Genomic DNA, 21,330 nt, shown 5'->3' with positions numbered 1-21,330 from the left:
GAATACATTTTTGGCAACAACTTCTTAGGGTAGATTTAAACTTGTTAAAGGGTATTTCAACAAGTAAACAGTGCAGTGGGTACTTCATTTTTATATATGTATAGCTCATAAGGGTATTCTAGTAAAATATTCAGCGATGAGATGTGTCAATATCAAAATATTAGTATAAATCAATTTTTGTCAACAACTAAGGGGTTGTTTGGGTACATTTTAGATTTACAAACCCCGTTTCCATATGAGTTGGGAAATTGTGTTTGATGTAAATATAAACGGAATACAATGATTTTCAAAGACAAGATATTTGATGTTCAAACTCATAAACTTTAATTTTTTTTTGCAAATAATAATTAACTTAGAATTTCATGGCTGTAACACGGGCCAAAGTAGTTGAGAAAGGGCATGTTCACTACTGTGTTACATGGCCTTTCCTTTTAACAACACTCAGTAAACGTTTGGGAACTGAGGAGACACATTTTTGAAGCTTCTCAGGTGGAATTCTTTCCCATTCTTGCTTGATGTACAGCTTAAGTTGTTCAACAGTCCGGGGGTCTCCGTTGTGGTATTTTAGGCTTCATAATGTGCCACACATTTTCAATGGGAGACAGATCTGGACTACAGGCAGGCCAGTCTTGTACCCACACTCTTTTACTATGAAGCCACGTTGATGTAACACGTGGCTTTGCATTGTCTTGCTGAAATAATCAGGGGTGTCCATGGTAACGTTGCTTGGATGGCAACATTTGTTGCTCCAAAAGCTGTATGTACCTTTCAGCATTAATGGCGCCTTCACAGATGTGTAAGTTACCCATGTCTTGGGCACTAATACACCCCCATACCATCACAGATGCTGGCTTTTCAACTTTGCGCCTATAACAATCCGGATGGGTCTTTTCCTCTTTGGTCCGGAGGACACGACATCCACAGTTTCCAAAAACAATTTGAAATGTGGACTCATCAGACCACAGAACACTTTTCCACTTTGTATCAGTCCATCTTAGATGAGCTCAGGCCCAGCGAAGCCGACGGCGTTTCTGGGTGTTGTTGATAAACGGTTTTCACCTTGCATAGGAGAGTTTTAACTTGCACTTACAGATGTAGCGACCAACTGTAGTTACTGACAGTGGGTTTCTGAAGTGTTCCTGAGCCCATGTGGTGATATCCTTTACACACTGATGTCGCTTGTTGATGCAGTACAGCCTGAGGGATCCAAGGTCACGGGCTTAGCTGCTTACGTGCAGTGATTTCTCCAGATTCTCTGAACCCTTTGATGATATTACGGACCGTAGATGGTGAAATCCTAAATTCCTTGCAATAGCTGGTTGAGAATGGTTTTTCTTAAACTGTTCAACAATTTGCCCCATCCTTGTTTGTGAATGACTGAACATTTCATGGAATCTACTTTTATACCCAATCATGGCACCCACCTGTTCCCAATTTGCCTATTCACCTTTGGGATGTTCCAAATAAGTGTTTGATGAGCATTCCTCAACTTTATCAGTATTTATTGCCAACCTTTCCCAACTTCTTTGTCACGTGTTGCTGGCATCAAATTCTAAAGTTAATGATTATTGGCACAAAAAAAATGTTTATCAGTTTGAACATCAAATATGTTGTCTTTGTAGCATATTCAACTGAATATGGGTTGAAAATGATTTGCAAATCATTGTATTCCGTTTATATTTACATCTAACACAATTTCCCAACTCATATGGAAATGGGGTTTGTAGAAAGGGTACTTTAACAGGTAAACAGTACAGTAGGTACTTCATTTTGATATACAGTATGTAATGTTCATAAGGGTGTTCTAGTAAAATATGCAAAGATGAGATGTGACAATATTAAAATATTACTTTGAATCCATTTTTGGCAACAACTAAATGGTCATTTTGGGTTATTTTAGCTCTAAAAAGGGTACTTTAACAAGTAAACAGTACAGGAGGTACTTCATTTTGATATATGTAATGCTCATAAGGGTGTTCTAGTAAAATATGCAGAGATGAGATGTGTCAATATCACAATATTACTTTGATTCCATTTTTGGCAACAACTAAGTTTGGTTAGATTTTAGCTTTTAAAAGGGTATTTCAACAAGTAAACAGTACAGTAGGTACTTGATTTTGATACTGTATATGTAATGCTCATAAGTGTATTGTAGTAAAATATGCAGAGATGAGATGTGCCAATATCAAACTACTGCGTTGAATCACTTTTTGTCAGGTAATAATACATTTAATGAAAATGTAAATTCAATGAATACATCCAAACACTTTATAAATATGTATTACGTGCGCGAAGAAATAACATTTACAATTGTATGTTGCTTCTAAACAAGAAATAACTTTTAGCACATCAACATCATATCATCAACAGTCCTTCAAAATCTCATTAACACCACAGAAAAGGCAAATTGTCATTTTTCGGACACTGTGTGAAACACAAGTCACACATCCATCCATCCACAATAACCACGAAAATAAAGTGTCTCACGCGTAGTCATCCGTTGTGGACAGACAAAGCCCAGCAATGCAGGTTTAGCAATCGGTGCGTGCTCCTGCGAAGGGAATAATTTTTTGGCAAGGATTCCAATTTTGGCACAACACCGGAAGTGCCCGGGTGTTCCTCGAGGTCACATGATTGCAACCCAGCTATACTCATTGCTGAAAAACAGGGGTCCCCAAATGTTTTGACTCGGGGGCCGCATTGGGTTAAAAAAAATTGGCCGGGGGCCAGGCGGTATATATATATATATGTATATATATATATATATATATATATATATATATATATATATATATATATATATATATATATATATATATATATATATATATATATATATATATATATGTGACATGCGATGAGGTTCATGGCTGGTAAGGCACTGACTTCATCACAGTCAGATTTACAAACATATGAACACTAAAGAGTTTCTTATTCACCACTTGATTGGCAGCAGTTAACGGGTTATGTTTAAAAGCTCATACCAGCATTCTTCCCTGCTTGGCACTCAGCATCAAGGGTTGGAATTGGGGGTTAAATCACCAAAAATGATTCCCAGGCGCTGCGCCGCTGCTGCCCACTGCTCCCCTCACCTCCCAGGGGGTGAACAAGGGGATGGGTCAAATGCAGAGGACACATTTCATCACACCTAGTGTGTGTGACAATCATTGGTACTTTAACTTAACTTTAACTTTACACATACAAACTGTAGCACACAAAAAAGCACATTTAATTAAAAAAAACGTTATTATGGTCTTACCTTTACTTATATATGAAGTCCATGCGCCGCTCCTTCTGAACAAAAGCATCGATAATTTGTTTATAGAAGTCTTCCTTATCTTTCTTCAGTTTTAAAAGTCTCTCTGTCTCGATGGAGATCGTCCTTTAATTATTACCTCCTGCTTCGATTGAAAGTTCAGTTTAGAAAACTGTTTTATTTTAGATATGTAATCCTCCATGTAAAAAGTCCAGGCGAGAGGAAAAAATAAACAATCGCTAACTGTTGCTGCTTGTTGTCATTTATTCTGCAGCCGAGTAGTCCCAAAAATGATCTCTGGGATCACTAGCGCCCTCTACCACCAGGAGGCGGGATTACTGCGAGCCTCACCCAGTGCGTCTTCGCAGCCGTTTTATGATTGCTCAGCACAAGAAATACCTTACACACATACAGTTGTTGACAAAATACACTGTACATTATATACCTCAGCTAACTAAACTATGGAAATGTATAATATAATTCATATAGCAATACGGTCTCACTGCGCAGCAGGCCAGCAGTTAGCCGAGTCATTGCGCAATCCATGGCGAGGCTCAACTGGCTGATGACTCACCCACCGCAAGTCTCTTCTCAGTATTTGAACGACAAATGTGAAAATTCAGCGATTTTGAATAAAAATAATCTAAAACTGGTGAAGTTAAATGGAAAATAACTTTATAGTATAATCACTGGATACATATAACAATTTAATTAATAAAAATATTTTTTTCTTTTTACATTTTTTTTCTGTCCATGATGGCAGACTGCACGTCACTGATACATTTAACATCAATTAACATTGATGTTCATCAACATTTAACATTGTCACATTATAGATGGGAAAATTTATTTTTAGACAGTATGATTTGCCTGAGCAGCTAGGAGACACCAAGAGTAACAAGCGGTAGAAAATGGATTAGAAAGGAAAGATTACAAAAATAAAATAAAATTAAATTAAAATAAAAAAAATACAAATACAAATAAAAAACGTTTTAACTTGGGACTTCCTGTGGGCCGGATTTTGGATGCTGGTGGGGCCGGATCCCGCGGGCCGTCGTTTAGGGACCCCTGCTGTAAAACATCTGTGGTATCGTAGATCATCTTTTATTAGCCTACTTATTGTATGTATACATTATTGTTGGCTCTCTTGAGAGATAATTATAAGAGATAGGCCAATAGAGGGCGCACTCGTTGTTATGTTGGCTCCTGTCTACGTCACTTGGCACACTTAGAAGAAGAGTGTGCCAAGTCTTGTGTGTGTATGTTACAAAACGTTGAGTAAACGACAACTAAGAACAATTCCTGTGCAGTGCATTCATTATGACAATATAACAACATCCATCCATCCATTTCCCACCGTTTATACATATTCCTCTTAGATATAATAATATAAGAACATCATTTGACAACATTTACTCACATAATCATGTAATGAGATTAAACCAAATGAAAAATCAATTATATACAATAATCTACCGGTATGTATAATCTATTATTTTTATAGTCAATCTTTTTTTGTTTTAATCCTGCGCTTCCGGGCATTAAACGTATGTTAGGTCGGTTTCCGTATGACGTCATTGGCAAACGCGGAAGCTGATTTTACGATGACGTTTTTGGGCGTGTTAGTGTAGAAAAAAATATATAACACTTTTTTGACAACCGTCTGAGTATTCTTGACCACCAAAGGACATAAATCACCGTCTGTCAGTAAGTAATTATTATTTGTCGACGTATTTACGGGTGTGAGCGTAATTGTAATGGTTGTCGTAAAGAAATTCGATTTTGTTATGGCTCATTTCCACTGCGGTATCAAGTATAACAATACTTTGTCCTGGACGAAATCTTAATGAATATAGTGATTGCTATCAGCCTGTTATTTATTTATTCCAACCATTCAATTATCCGACACTATCAAAACAAGTTGTATTTTTGAGAACATTCTGAATTGATAACCCGGTTTTATTTTTTGCAGATACAATGGCGTCATCAGCAGACAATATATCCAAAGCTAACACCTCCTTCTGCTTGGATCTTCTGAAACGATTGAGCGACAATGACAAGACTGCAAATGTCTTCTTCTCCCCTTTCAGCATCTCTTCAGCCCTCGCCATGGTGATGCTGGGGGCTTCTGGCAACACAGCCTCACAAATGTCAGAGGTACTCTTTCAAATCATCTCTTTCCTCTCACACGACAAGCTTCCCTTGCTTTGCAACATGCAATGGAAGGCAAAATGCTTGTAGGGTATAAACATGTGCAATATACATAACACATGCTCACACTGCAGCACTTTTTATGCATATATGTACGCTAAATGTGAATTATGTTACCAAATGGATGTAAGAAAGTGTCTTTTACCATCTATGTTTAAAAATACGGTAGTCGAATATTATACTTGTTTGTTACAGAAATTGTTGTAAAGTCAAGTAGGATCTTCCCATCTAAGTTTCCCTGCCCTTAAAACAGCAGACTATTCTATTCAGTTGGAATGTAGGTGGAACTCGAGATGGTGCAAGTATGTTGGCTCATTTTACCAACCAATTGCTAAAGCAAAGCCACACCCAGTTTAGTCAGAGCTGCTCGACGTGATTGTGTGTGAGCGTGGGTGTGTGTGCGATTGTTCGCCTGCCTATGTGTGTGACAACTGCAACCTAAGTGTGTTGTAGGAGTTGGTGAGAGAGAAGTTGGTGTAACAATTGGAATTCGGACATAGGTTAAATTGCTGACTGCAGTGTAAGGGGTAAAGTGCAAGGTGTGTATTTGTATGTTTGGTAATGAAATGTTCAAAAGGCACCCTGATGAACTTCTGCTCTGGAGGCAAATCATTGGTTACACCTGACAGACAACGAACACATTTAATGTAGCAGAATATTTATAATTTTTGGTATTGATTACTTGTTAGGATTTATTTGGAATAGTTAATTTCCAAATAGTTATTTACAGGTGAGATACAATGAAGTGCATTTTAAAATTGTAATCACTGCAATGAACCAGGAAATAGCTGCCAAGTAAAAAAACAAACAAAGAAGTGGAGATCTGCATAGTGACACTCTACTTGATGTGGTCATCAATTACTATTAAAACCATCTGCACAGCTGGTTCTGAATGTGAGTAAGTCAAGAGGATAAGTGAGAAGCAGTGAATATCATTGATTCAAAAATAAAACAAATGTGTAACATAAATGTGCTAACTTATAAAAAAGTATATCGAGCCTTAGTGCATGTGTTTATGCCTTTTTTGTTGCTGTATTGAATCAGTACTTCATGATCTGTGTATTTTATGTAATTCATGTGATTTGTGTACAGAATGACAAACTTAGGTCTTTAAGTACATTAAAATGTGACTTACTGGTACACAGAGGACCGCCTGTATAACACAAGTTTGGTTCAATCAAATCAATGTTTATCGTTTTAGTTACATTATGAACAACCATGATTTGCCATGTTTTGCACACATGTTGATGATTTTTAACTCCATGAACTCACACCCTCCAGGTTCTGTATCTCAATGAAGCAAAGTCTCAACAGGCAAAAGCACAAGATATGCAAATGCAGCAGCAAGTCCAGTCCAGTCTGCCAATGTTTCTGCAGAAGGTGGTAACTTACAGTACATAGAAATAAGGCACTAGAAGCATGTGGAGCTTTGTACTAACAACTAACTCGGGTGCAAGCAGGTGGAGGAACAAAGGTTCTAAATCTGTATAGCGCAAAGGGAGCAGCTTTATTTGTTACACAGAGTGTTGCTAGTAACAATCTTGATGTTGTACAATGTCCACAACTTTTCTCTTCATGGTTTTCTTGTTGCGGCTGCTCAGAATGATATGACAAATGCTTCTGGAATTTAACAATACTTAACAACGGTGTCTATATTTTCTGCGCCATAAAATTTTAAGATGCAGGTTTGACTTTTCTTTATTCTAATTTGGTGTAGGTCCTACTATGCTAAGCTATTGAATATACTGTATATTCACTCATAATTTTGTTAGTGTGATAAAACATTCAATATTTTTTCTCTTTTCAATGTGGCCCCAATTCTCATTGATGATGTTTAATTTAATGTATAGATAAAAATGAGTCTGTTGGGCCTACTTTGGACACCCCTGGAAGAAGATACAGTATGTTTTTTGTTTTTTTTTCAAATATATTGTATTGTTTTGTACAAGGGATTGGCATAGTAATCAATCTATTATTTGACTGTCAATTAGTGTGCTGTATTAATAGTTGATCAATCATATTTGAAAGGAAATATCTTACTAAGAGATCAAATATCTCAACCTCTTACAGAACATAAGCACTCTAGGTTTTATTGATATAACTTAATGAAATGCTAACATGGGAGATTCCATCCTAACGACTGGTCTCTCTTCCTTGCATCTTAACAGCTATTCTTTTGCACCACAATGAAACAACACCATTCTTGTCTGAGCATGTTCCCTCTTGCAGGAGATATGAGCATGCTATTATAATTTCAGTACCATTACAGCCCTTAGTATCTATTAAATCGATATTTGGATGGATGCGTTCACCCCAAAGGGGAAATTGAGTAAAACCATGCAATTGTTATGCCAACTCCTGTGGCATTGAAACGGGGATTCAGAACATCCTCTCATCCTGTTGCTCTCTTATTAACTGATCTTTTTTTGCCCAAAGTCTATCTAGGAAATTGAAGTGCTCATCCCTATTGAATACTACTTTAAACATTGTAACTCGATAAATATAACGAACACTATCAGTCTATAATTGAATTGTAAACAGAATACAATGGTCTGTAATGTACGGTAATGCTATTTGCAGGTGAATGTGTGCAACTGTGCACAGATTATTCACTTGTTAATGTCAGCACAACTTGAATCGATCTGCTTGCTGTGTAACTTCACGTCCTCTTGATCCACAGGTTCTGAAAACCAAAGGCCATGATGAAATCCATGCCAGCTTTGCCAAAGTGCTGCTGGAGCTAAACAATCCAAAAGCACTTTATGCCCTCAGTGTTGCCAACAGGCTGTATGGGGAGCAGTCCTACCCGTTTGTTGAGGTTTGTGTTGTTCTATCAATCATGTTTTGTTCCCGCCAACAAGACAGATTCAAATCTTAAGAGCTTTGCATGAAAAATGAGGACAATGACCGCACTATTGTGATAAACAGGATACTCTCCATTAGTGCAAGATAAAAGGATCCAAGAGTTGGAGCAGAAATTAAGACTTTGCAGTAGAAGTGTACGATACTACAAATGTTGAAATACATCCAACACCAAATATTACAAATCCAATATCAATACAGATATTTTTATAATAATACTTTTTATTACTACATTTGTTTGAGCAAAATAAATTAAACAGTGCAAAATATCCATCCATTTTTCTACCGCTTGTCCCTCTCGGAGTCACGGGGGTGCTGGAGTCTATGCCAGCTGCCTTCGGGCAGAAGGTGGTGTACACCATGGACAAGTCGCCACCTCATCGCAGGGCCAACCAGCAAAACGAAAATTATAAATATAATATGTATTTATAGAGATCATTGTAATGTAAAATAGGGCATGTTCCTAGGTTCAATAACAGTTGGGAAACACTGATGTAGATTTACACGTTTGTATTTAATGCAGTTAGAATGAGTATTTCCACCTGTGCTCGTTATGAATGTTCATAAATGATGTGTTCTTTCTGGTGTTAGGATTTTCTAGCACAAACTAAAAAGCACTACAGAGCGGAGCTGGAATCTGTGGACTTTATAAAAGGACATGAGGCAGCCAGGGTGAACATTAATAAATGGGTGGAAAAGGAGACACAAGGTAGACTGCTTACCACTAGTACACAATGTTAACACAATGTTGATGGTTTCCACTGCTGCTCTTTACCAGGTAAGATTACGGATATACTGATCCCAGGTGTGTTGGACAACATGACCAGGCTGGTGCTGGTCAATGCCATCTACTTTAAAGGCGACTGGAACAAGAAGTTTAAAGAGAGTTCAACACGTGACGCTCAGTTTAGAATTAACAAGGTAACACTGCTGTTAAAGTACTTTTTGTGCTCATCTTTACACTTCCATCCATAACCCATAATGCCAAACAACAACAATAATGTCATCAAAACACAACACTGCCATCTACTGGTCACACTTGTCATTACACAGTGTACCACATAAAATTGGTTTGAGGTCAGTAAGCACAACCAGAATTATACATACATTAGGCGCACCAGGTTATAAGGCGCACTGTCGATTTTTCAGTAAATAGTGATCACTTTTGTTTTAGCACATATATGCGTAACACTTCTTTTGCAGATCTACGTATAGACTGACAATTCATATTTTATGTTTTGTGTTCTATTTAATATCAGAATGTTGCAGTTATTTCCAATGGGGCTGGGCGATTATATGATCGTGATCGATAATCGCGATTGATTTCAGTTCAATCACGGTGACCAGCTATTAGCATATTTCTTCAATCAAACATGGCGGAAATGTCTGTTAAAAGATACCACAGTAGTAAAGAGTAAGAATGCAATGATGCTTGAGATAATCCTGCACGGAGCAGTCCCGCCTTTATTGACCGCGACCCTCTGTGTGTTTGTGTACATGTTCGTGTGTTTGTGTAAATGTGTTTGTGTACGTGTGTGCGCGACTGTCCCTGTACTTCGTCACGAAAGTCAGGCTTGTCACGACATAACTAATGTTCAATCAGTGTTGTGCCTCTTCACCCTTACGCGACTGTGAGTGCAGGCCAGAAGAAAAAAATGAAGCAATATGGCCAACATTAGCATAGAAGTTGAAACACAACATTTAGAAGAAGCAGCAACTTCAGTGACGGACTTTAATCTCACTATCTGCTGCAGCTCATGTTGTGGTGCATGCAGTAATCCTGCCCTCAATGCGGAATCGCAGGCACTCACAGAATGCCTTTGTGACTGAACTTCTGTGTTGTCCCCGACTAGGAGAATAAACACTCATAAATTAATCACGAAAAAAAGTACCGTACATTTTTATACCTAAATATTTTTGACTCAGACTTTTTGTTTGTGTTTGCTCTGATTGAACTCCTCTTATATAACATGTACTACAAAAAAACTGCAGAAATTGTTGGTTCAAAAAATGTTTTAGTTTGTGGATAAAAACATTTTGTGCCTTAAATAATCATTAAATGTGTTTTATGTGCTGTTACACATTATTTTACAGTACCTCAAATTCAAACTGCACTTTAATGTACTTTTATTGAATATGATACATAATTTGCGATTTAATAAACGCCAAAATCTGGGTCACCGCTTGTTGAGTTGGCTTGTCGTTTGCCAAAGCACTGGTGAGAAGCACTGATGTGTACAAGTAATTAAAGTATACAAATAATAATTTGCCATTTGAAAGTGTTGTTGATTAATTGTTAACTTGAAATAAAACTCTGATAATATTCTGTACATCCCTTGTTTACTGCAGAATGAAGTTTGTGATGACAAGCAAAATAACGCAAGAACTATGAGAGATAAAAAAGTTGTTCTCCCCCAAAATGTACTGTAAAAGAAGCAAAACCGTGGCCCTAAAACCGAGGTACGGACCGTAGTGTGGGTTACCTGTACCGTTGCACCTCTAGTGAACATAATCATAGATGTTGACAAAATGACAGTTGTCAGCTGTTGGTAGGGCAATATAGCCTGAAAATAAAATCCCCAATATTTTTCACCAAAAATTGGATTTACGATTTTTTTCAGTTTTTTTACCTCCTACTTTTTCAAGAAACCGTTGAAGACAAATGACAAATATAATATATTGTGGGGCCGCGTGGCTCGGTTGGTAGAGCGGCCGTTCCAGCAACCTGGGGGTTGCAGGTTTGATGCCCGCTTCCGCCATCCTAGTCACTCCCATTGTGTCCTTGGCAAGATACTTTACCCACTTGCTGCCAGTGCCACCCACACTGGTTTAAATGTAACTTAGATAATGGGTTTTACTATGTAAAGCGCTTTGAGTCACTAGAGAAAAGCACTATAAAATATTAACTTCACTTCAAATATAAGTCAAAACAAGTTGTTCTTTTATTTAATCAACAAGTAGTTTCAAATCATATTGCATATACTGCAATTTATTCTTAGCAAAATTATCATTTGTATAATGATGTTCTTTTTAGACCAGATATAAATTGTACTTTTATGGAATAATTTTAAAATAACTAAATTAAGAGTTTCCCTTGGGAAACAATACTTCTGCTTGAATACAATACTTTAATTAACAAAAGTAATTGTAATTGCACATTGCATGCAAAATAAACAATCTCCAAATTCGAGATCATTAAAGTACAAACTTTTATATTATTAAATTCATATTTCTGTAAATTAAAATATAGTATTATACATTGTATCCAAATAAATAATGAAGTAAAACATTGAGAGGACTGTAGTTTGTTTTAGAAAGTAGACAAAGTAAACACAGCCTTTTCCATTCACACATCTTGGTGATGTGTGAATACCGAGCAACTGCTTCAGTGATCGCTCTACGCATTGTGCTTCTTTCTCATCATACATGGCATCATCATACATACCTGGTGTAAAAGATTGCACAATAGTAAGGTGGTTTTTAGCCTGTAGTTTGTTTGTTGTTGTCTTGTTCGCCTGGTAAAGAATTGTATTTCCTACAATTGACTGGAAGCTTCAGTTTCAGAAGCTGAAATAAGTTTGATGTGCTGCTGCCTTATTGAAATAAACTTAGCAGCGTGCAGCTACTTGTTCCACGCCTGTTGCTGCAAAACCAAAGTACTGACAACACTTTTCTTTTCTTTGGAACAAACGTCGCCCTCTCATTAGCGTTAGCATAAGCCATGTTTTGCTATGCGTGCCGCTAGCTAAGGAAGTAAAGGGACGGTGTAAGCTACGGAAGCTCCTGGAGGGCAAAAAGTATGCCAGAGCAAGAGGAGAGAAAAAATCAATTTTTTAATTGTATGAATCGTCTGCAATAAAAAACTTTAATATATTGATAAATCCTATATATAGCTCAGGCGTAACTGTTGGCATATATTACCTCGATCAAGCATGGCAGAAATGTATGTTACAAGATACTGCAGTAGTAAACAGTAGGGATGCAACGGTACTCGGTCTAAACCTGCACAGGACAATTCTACTTTGATAAAAAATTGTGATATTAATCGAGATCGAATAGTGGTCCTTTTTTTTGCCATATCGCCCAGTCCAGAGGTGGGTAGAGTAGCCAGAAATTGTACTTAAGTAAGAGTACTGTTACTTTAGAGATTTATTACTCAAGTAAAAGTAAGGAGTAGTCACCCAAATATTTACTTGAGTAAAAGTAAAAAGTATGTTGTGAAAAAACTACTCAAGTACTGAGTAACTGATGAGTAACATACACACTCATATCATATATATATATATATATATATATATATATATATATATATATATATATATATATATATATATACATAGATATATATATATATATATATATACATAGATACATATACATTGATATATACAGTATATCATTTATATGTATTTATTTTGCTGTTTTTGTTTACATGTTAAAGGTGTTTTAATGAATATACATGCATGTTTAACACATATAGATTCCTTTCTTTCATGAAGACTAGAATATAAGTTGGTGTATTACCTGATTCTGATGACTTGCGTTGATTGTAATCAGACAGTAGTGCTGGTAACGTCCACGTTTTCAAATGGAGGAGAAGAAAAGTTCCTCCTTTCTGTCTAATACCACATGAAAGTTTCCAGCTTCCATATTCGTTTTTATATACTTTACAAGAAATATATTGGCGTCAAACTCCGTAGCTTGCTAGCTTGTTTGCGCTGGTTTTCGGAGACTCTTGTTTTGAAAGCGCAGGCGCGATGGAGCGGCACTTTTATTGTGAAGACAGGAACGTCCTCGTGTGCGGTCAGTCTTTAGGCTTTTGACAGGATGTACGGTTGAAATAAAAAAGTATCTTTTTTCCTTCACACTTTTGATTGATTGATTGGAACTTTTATTATTAGATTGCACAGTAGAGTATATATTCCGTACAATTGACCACTAAATGGTAACACCCCAATAAGTTTTTCAACTTGTTTAAGTCAGGTCATGTGACCACCTGGCTCTGTTTGATTGGTCCAACGTCACCAGTGACTGCATCTGATTGGTGGAACGAAGTGAAACGTCACCAGTAAGGCAGGCATTTTGAAGGTCTGTCTGACAGACCAAAACAAACAAAGCGTGCATTAACAGATCGATAAAAATTAGTAGCGAGTAGCGAGCTGAATGTAGATAAAAGTAGCGGAGTAAAAGTAGCGGAGTAAAAGTAGCGTTCCTTCTCTATAAATATACTTAAGTAAAAGTAAAAGTATGTTGCATTAAAACTACTCTTAGAAGTACAATTTATCCCAAAAGTTACTCAAGTAGATGTAACGGAGTAAATGTAGCGCGTTACTACCCACCTCTGGCCCAGTCCTACTTTTCAATATGATAGAGGGTCAGCAACCTTCACAATCAAAATATAACACAGATGATAAACTTTTAAGAGTGATGATCTTTTTTTAATTTGACAGACAAAAGGATATTGCCGTGCAGAATTAAACTATTATTTTTTTCTAACATTTTTCTTGTTTTGGGTTATATTGTCACACACAGGGTTAGGGTAGGGATTAGAGTTTTTGCATCTTTCTTTATTGCTTGCTTTCCTCATGCTCATCTAATCACCAGGGATCATCAGGACACATTCATGGCCTCACAGACCGTAGGAAATAATACGAATATTTTTAAAAAGCAACATTCTGTCAGTCCTTTAGACAAATATACTTATTGAGTGCGAGTTGCTGACGCCTGAATATTCAATCTGATTGATTAGATCACTTCTTGTTGGATGAAACCCATGCATGACCTGATGGAATATTGTAAATGTAATATTCTACTGTTAAAATTAAAACTTCTAAACTTCTTACAAAGGAATTGGAGTCATAGGAAATTGTGTTGTTTGCAGCATTACAACAAAGGAAATATTGTTTGTCTTAATTTGATGATGTGATGATTATGTTTAATGTTTAATTCATTCATCGTTTGATGAGCTCTATTGTTGTTCTTAGAATGCAACCAAACCAGTGAAGATGATGCACCAAAAATCCAAATTTCCTTTGACTTACATCCCTGAAGCCAGCTGCCAGGTAAAGACAGGAAGAAGATGTAGTTGTCTTTTTGTGACTGTGAAGAAACGACACGTTGTCTTTTTGTGACTGCATCAAATATGTTGTGGTAAAAAAAATCTGCTTCTGTTGGACAGATCTTGGAGCTGCCTTACAAAGGAAAGGATCTCAGCATGCTCATCTTTCTCCCCATGCATATGGAGGACGACTCAACTGGTCTGGAGAAGGTATAGGACATGCATTATGAACACACAACACAACCCACACTAACTTTGGACTGTGTGTCTGCCACAGATAGAGAAGCTACTGACATATGAGAACTTTGTGGAGTGGACTCGTGCAGAGATGATGGATGAAGTTGAGGTCCAGGTGGGCCTCCCTCGATTTAAGATGGAGGAGAAGTACAACATGAAGAATGTCTTGCTCAGCATGGGGATGTCAGATGCCTTCAACATGTCGAACAGTGATTTTTCTGGTAGGATACAGTATGTGCCGGATTGATCATTATTATATCATACTTGCCTACAATTCATCCCAGAGGAAGGAATGGAACTAACAATGATCTGTTCCAGGGTCAAACTTTTCACACGACATCTCATAGCTCTCAAGTAGAGCTATTAAGTAGAAAAAAATCCCCCCCAAAAAATCAATCAAAACAAAAATCAATTGTGGTGATCATATGTAGGTGCAGTCTAAATACATGGGGACAAAAACTTCCATCCATCCATTTTCTACCGCTTGTCCCTTTTGGGGTCGCGGGGGGTGCTGGAGCCTATCTCAGCTGCATTCGGGCGGAAGGCAGTGTACACCCTGGACAAGTCGCCACCTCATCAGAGGGCCAACACAGATAGACAGACAACATTCACACTCACATTCACCCACTAGAGCCCATTTAGTGTTGCCAATCAACCTATCCCCAGGTGCATGTTTTTGGAGGTGCGAGGAAGCCGGAGTACCTGGAGGGAACCCACGCAGTCAAGGGGAGAACATGCAAACTCCACACAGAAAGATCCCGAGCCGGGATTGAACTCAGGACTACTCAGAACCTTCGTATTGTGAGGCAAATGCACTAACCCCTGTTCCACCGTGCTGCCCTGGATAAAAACTTAAATGTAGCAATTCTCTTACAATTCTAGAATTTAGTTAAAAATAATGCAACAACATTCAAAATTCTACAATATGCAGAAATTATTGTAATATGTATGTTGCTCCCTATTAGGCTAGAAGTGAACTTTACTGTGTCTTTAAGAGAATATCTCTTTGAATACGTCATGTTTATGTTGCTTTCTGTTAGGCCAGGGGTCGGCAACCCAAAATGTTGAAAGAGCCGTATTGGACCGAAAATACAAAAAAATAATCTGTCTGCACCCGAAAAAATTAAAAGCCTATGTAAATGTTATAATGAAGGCAACACATGATGTAAGTGTCTATGTTAGCCTACTATCAAAGGCTGACGCAAATCTTCGTTGACAGAAATGTTGTATTTTAATTTTTATTCTACACATTTTTGCAACATTGGAAATCATTAGTAAAATGGAGGCTTGTCAGAGGATGAGATAACTTCTGGAAATTACTGTTTTAGAATGGCCAAATGTATAGCTGTGTGTGTCCAAGTTTAAGAAAACAGCATGTTGTCTTCTTCTAATGGATTTATTACGATCTTTGCAAGCTAGGTAATGTTTGCTGTGGTCTGGAACATCATGGCACACAAACAACAATCAGAAGTGCAGCCAATATTACATACAGATAATATGTCATGAGACATGCAAATATAAATTAAATACACAGAAGACATAAGTAAAGGAAATTAAATGAGTTCAAATATACCTACTGGCAAGGCATAATGATGCAATATGTACTACAATATGTAGCTAGCCTAAATAGCATGTTCTATCATTGATTACCGGTAGTTTGCAGTCATGGATTGACCAAATATGCCTGATTAGCACTTCAGCAAATCCATAAAATCAACAAAGGTCACCTTTGTGCATTCACACACAGCATTAAAACTTTGGTGGACAAAATGAGACAAAGAAAGCGTGGCATGAAACACGTCTTTCTGTGGCAGCATCTGAGAAAGCTGTACATGTAAACTAACTATGGTGAGTTCAAGGATCGCTGAAATTAGTAGGACAAAACGGTGCTTGCCAAATACTCTCATCAGTGAAGCATGTTTAATATAAACAGTGGGATTTCTAACCATTAGGACGGTTTGTGTCATGTTTGTTCTCCTACAGAAATTATATTAAAACAAAAAATTTATTATTTTCTTCATCGGTTTCCTTATTCACACATCTCTGAAAGAGGTCCAGGGAGCCAATAGGGCGGCACTAAAGAGCCAGATGCGGCTCTAGAGCCGCGGGTTGCTGACCCCCGTGTTAGGCTAAAAGTGCTTGTTACTGTCTCTTTAAAATAATATTGCTTTGATTATGTCGTGTTTATTGTTGCTCTATTAGGCTAGACATACAGTATATGTTACTTTCCCTTAAAGAGAATATATATTTGATAAATTATTGTTGATGTTGCTTTCTGGTAGGATTGAAATGCATGTTATGGTCTCTTTAAGAGAATAAATATTTGTGCACCGGTGGCACAGGGGTTAGTGTGTGTGCGCTTCACAATAAGAAGGTTCTGGGTCTTTCTGTGTGGAATTTGCATGTTCTCCCCGTGACTGCGTGGGAAAGGTTTGAAGCTCACACTTTTCGTACTGTAGTGTTAGAGAGCTGTGAGGTAAAGCTACTAAAGAGTATATTCTTCATTCCATCTCAGTCCTGTGGAAGTGTTCTTACTAAAGCACACCAGTAGGCCCATTGGACTTTTTATGAAACTTGTCTCCCAAAACAGTGACTTGACTCACTTAGAAGGAACCATGAAAGAAGTTTTGTAATGGCAAAAAAAAGTGATACCGAGAAGAGCATATTGCTAATTGTATCGTAAGGTTAAATATTGTGATAGTTTTCAATACTGATACATTGTCACTCTTCTACAAACCCCGTTTCTATATGAGTTGGGAAATTGTGTTAGATGTAAATATAAACGGAATACAATGATTTGCAAATCATTTTCAACCCATATTCAGTTGAATATGCTACAAAGACAACATATTTGATGTTCAAACTGATAAACATTTTTTTTTTGCAAATAATCATTAACTTTGGAATTTGATGCCAGCAACACGTGACAAAGAAGTTGGGAACGGTGGCAATAAATCCTGATAAAGTTGAGGAATGCTCAACTTCCTCAACTTTATTAGTTGAGGAAGTTTTATGGACTGATACAAAGTGGAAAAGTGTTCTGTGGTCTGACGAGTCCACATTTCAAATTGTTTTTGGAAACTGTGGACGTCGTGTCCTCCGGACCAAAGAGGAAAAGAATCATCCGGATTGTTATAGGCGCAAAGTTGAAAAGCCAGCATCTGTGATGGTATGGGGGTGTATTAGTGCCCAAGACATGGGTAACTTACACATCTGTGAAGGCGTCATTAATGTTGAAAGGTGCATACAGCTTTTGGAGCAACATATGTTGCCATCCAAGCAACGTTACCATGGACGCCCCTGCTTATTTCAGCAAGACAATGCCAAGCCACGTGTTACATCAATGTGGCTTCATAGTAAAAGAGTGCGGGTACTAGACAGGCCTGCGTGTAGTCCAGACCTGTCTCCCATTGAAAATGTGTAGCGCATAATGAAGCCTAAAATACCACAACGGAGACCCCCGGACTGTTGAACAACTTAAGCTGTACATCAAGCAAGAATGGGAAAGAATTCCACCTGAGAAGCTTAAAAAATGTGTCTCCTCAGTTCCCAAACGTTTACGGAGTGTTGTTAAAAGGAAAGGCAATGTAACACAGTGGTGAACATGCCCTTTCCCAACTACTTTGGCACGTGTTGTAGCCATGAAATTCTAAGTTAATTATTATTTGCTAAAAATAAATAAAGTTTTTGAGTTTGAACATCAAATATCTTGTCTTTGTAGTGCATTCAATTGAATATGGGTTGAAAAGGATTTGCAAATCATTGTATTCCGTTTATATTTACATCTAACACAATTTCCCAACTCATATGGAAACGGGGTTTGTAATATACATACCAATATTAACAATTTATCAGCATGAACAACAAAACACAGATATTTGTGAAAATAAACACAGAAGACAATGAAAAAGTAGAGACCTCATCAGGCAAGTATCGTTCTGATACTGGTCCTACCACACTCAATGTTTAGATGGAGGCAAGCTGTCCACTCCTACCTGGTACAGCGTACTACTACAAGTTTACATAACATATAGCTCACCTTCGCCAAAACTTTTTCGTCTTATTTTGGATTAACATTTGCATTCTAATTGAGTGTTGTAATTTGATGACCTCCAATAACACTCGAGTCACAGTCGTCAACATCACACTTGGTGTCTAATCAAAGGGGCGGTTTGCAACATTTACACAAATGTCTAGAGGGCACTAACTTTCCAATATTATATCCCGCCCTCTTACGGCTTCATAATGATAAATATAAATGATAAATGGGTTGTACTTGTATAGCGCTTTTCTACCTTCAAGGTACTCAAAGCGCTTTGACACTACTTCCACATTTACCCATTCACACACACATTCACACACTGATGGAGGGAGCTGCCATGCAAGGCGCTACCAGTGTGAAGTGTCTTGCTCAGGACACAACGGACATGACGAGGTTGGTACTAGGTGGGGATTGAACCAGGGACCCTCGGGTTGCGGACGGCCACTCTCCCACTGTGCCACGCCGTCCCGTTCATAATTATGTACGTACGTAACGCACAAACGAGCATTAGCTTGGGGTGTTGTTAGCTAATAATAATACTAATAGACAGGGTGACTGACCGCTGTAAGCATCAATCATTTTATCCGTGCCTGTAAAAACATTTTTACACAAACTTAGCAATTGTGAAAAATAGACCGTTTTAAAACCAATATGTTCTGTTAAACCACTAACAGTAACATAAGCTAGCCAATGGTGGTGTTGTTACTGTGTAACTATGAGCAAGCTGCAAACAGCCCCTTTAATTACACAAAGTGCTCAACTCCGACAAAAGGATAGATTAAATATGAATTATACATTTTTGTCAGATTTTCACTTAATTCAGTAAATACAATACAAATTTATGAATAATCCTATTGTATTTTCTGTTCATTATTAATTCAAACTTATGTATTTAATTTTTGTTGATATAATATCTCTACTCACTACACAAGCGATACTCGTGCTACTCCCTGTTTATATTTGATTTTGTGTCACGTCTTTCGCTTTCAAATGTCTTGTTTGACACTTGCTGTGTGTTCGCAGGCATGTCTCCTGCCAACGACCTGTTCTTGTCAGAGGTGATCCACAAGGCCTTTGTGGAGGTGAATGAGGAAGGAACCGAGGCTGCCGCCGCCACCGCCGCCGTCATGATGTTACGCTGTGCCTTGCGAACACCTGACTTCATCGCTGACCACCCCTTCCTCTTCTTCATCCGCCATAACCCGTCCATGAGCGTGCTTTTTGCAGGCAGATTTTGCTCCCCCGTGTGAGCTTATGTTCCTCCACTACATATTAACCACTTGAGGAAGAAATCCCTGCTAACATCCTGAGTGATTCCAGGATGCTTCTGCTTTTAACCACATGTGCCTGCCTGTCAGGCGTTCAATTACTGCCTATTCAGGTGCTCATTCACACTTTCACAGGTGATGAATTGTTAATTACAGCGCTTTATGCTGAATCATTTGCACTCTTTGCTTTATTCAAGTTGAGTTGAACAAAACCTTTAAACACACAAACATATCCTGCAGTGTTTTAATCTGCTTTGCTCATTTTATGACAGTGATGGACAACATGTTTGTGTTTTTGACCAAAGAGAATGATGAAATATGATGTTCTGTACAGTTAAGCACCTGTTATCGACCAAAATTCAGATATTTACTAACCTCACTCTTAACAACTTCAAAGTTTGCACCGGACATTGAGTTGACAGCTTGTGCTTTTAGCTTGATGTCTAGCGCGCTCGTCTGCAGGACCAGTCCGGTTCCAGCGGTGCCATGACCTGCATGAGAGTGAGGTTTAGGGCGGTGAGTGACTGTTCGAGTGTACGTTGATTTAAAATACTCCCTGGCATCTTTAAAAGTTGGTGCTAAATATCAAGTTGACATCTGACTTTTCGCTCAATGCCTAACACTCCCAATGAAAGCACACCGTTTTAAGACACAGACAGAATGGAAGTGGAGATGGTCTTGGATCAGGTGAAAAACATCAAATTAGTCGTATGTATGCAATAAAAGTTGGTGGTGTTTGGACAACAAATTGTATCTCCGGTTTTATTAAATTTTTCCCAACATACCATAACAATACAACGTTTTTTGACTACATAAAGAGAACCATAGCTGATGTTTGGTTTGAATAAACAGTAAGTTGTTTTTGGAATGTCATTTTTTAAATCATAATTAGTGCTTGACAAGCACTAATTATGATTTAAACGATTAAATTGTACAAGCACTGCTTGTACAATTTATTTTTTTCTACATTATCCACCGTTCCATAATCAAATCCAGTAGATGGCGGTAATGTACCTAAGATGTAAGCCAAAGGAGAAGAAATGATTGTTGCCAGACGTACGATAAGTGGTGTATTTGTACACTGATTTCACGCACAGTATAACGCACTATCCATCCATTTATACTGCTTGTCCCCCTCGGGGTTGCAGAGGTGACTGGAGACTATCGCGGCTAACATTCATTTAAAAAAATGTAACACAAACAGGATACAAACAATACTTCTAGTGGAGTGCATTGTCTCATCTGCCCTCTTCGAAACTGTTTTGTCAGTGGCAGTTTTTTTCCAACAGTGTTGTTTGTTTGAAGCTAAAACGACAATATAAGATGTGATATACATACAATGGTAATGTATACTATATAAAATAGTCCTGACCAACGTCAAATCGAAAATGTTCGG

The 21,330-nt window shown here is 37.8% G+C and overlaps 1 protein-coding gene across 3 annotated transcripts; it reads left to right on the top strand.

The window, feature by feature from the left end:
- Window positions 1-4,804: 4,804 nt before the first annotated feature.
- Window positions 4,805-20,682, top strand: LOC133609766 (leukocyte elastase inhibitor-like). 3 transcript variants are annotated; one of them, XM_061965676.2, is made up of 11 exons: window positions 4,805-4,963; window positions 5,229-5,413; window positions 6,749-6,847; window positions 7,318-7,368; window positions 8,148-8,285; window positions 8,921-9,038; window positions 9,108-9,250; window positions 14,314-14,391; window positions 14,508-14,597; window positions 14,665-14,845; window positions 19,690-20,682. In XM_061965676.2, the coding sequence occupies exons 2-11, from the start codon at window positions 5,234-5,236 to the stop codon at window positions 19,914-19,916; spliced, it is 1,305 nt and encodes a 434-aa protein (XP_061821660.1). In that variant the 5' UTR covers window positions 4,805-4,963; window positions 5,229-5,233; the 3' UTR covers window positions 19,917-20,682. The 3 variants fall into 3 exon arrangements, with proteins under 3 accessions (XP_061821660.1, XP_061821661.1, XP_061821662.1); XM_061965677.2 differs by lacking the exon at window positions 7,318-7,368; XM_061965678.2 differs by lacking the exons at window positions 6,749-6,847; window positions 7,318-7,368.
- Window positions 20,683-21,330: the final 648 nt, after the last annotated feature.

This window comes from Nerophis lumbriciformis, linkage group LG07, assembly GCF_033978685.3.
Source record: "Nerophis lumbriciformis linkage group LG07, RoL_Nlum_v2.1, whole genome shotgun sequence".
In the NCBI taxonomy this organism is placed as follows: Eukaryota; Metazoa; Chordata; class Actinopteri; order Syngnathiformes; family Syngnathidae; genus Nerophis; species Nerophis lumbriciformis.
This window is presented reverse-complemented; position numbering and strand designations above follow the sequence as displayed.

What these genes read in the sequence shown, in the direction of transcription:
- LOC133609766 (XM_061965676.2), top strand. Translation starts at nt 5,234, where the DNA reads ATGGCGTCATCAGCAGACAATATATCCAAAGCTAACACCTCCTTCTGC. An exon ending in GGTGGAAAAGGAGACACAAG is followed by an intron (nt 9,039 to 9,107) that starts GTAGACTGCTTA and finishes GCTCTTTACCAG; the next exon opens with GTAAGATTACGGATATACTG. An exon ending in ACTCAACTGGTCTGGAGAAG is followed by an intron (nt 14,598 to 14,664) that starts GTATAGGACATG and finishes TGTCTGCCACAG; the next exon opens with ATAGAGAAGCTACTGACATA.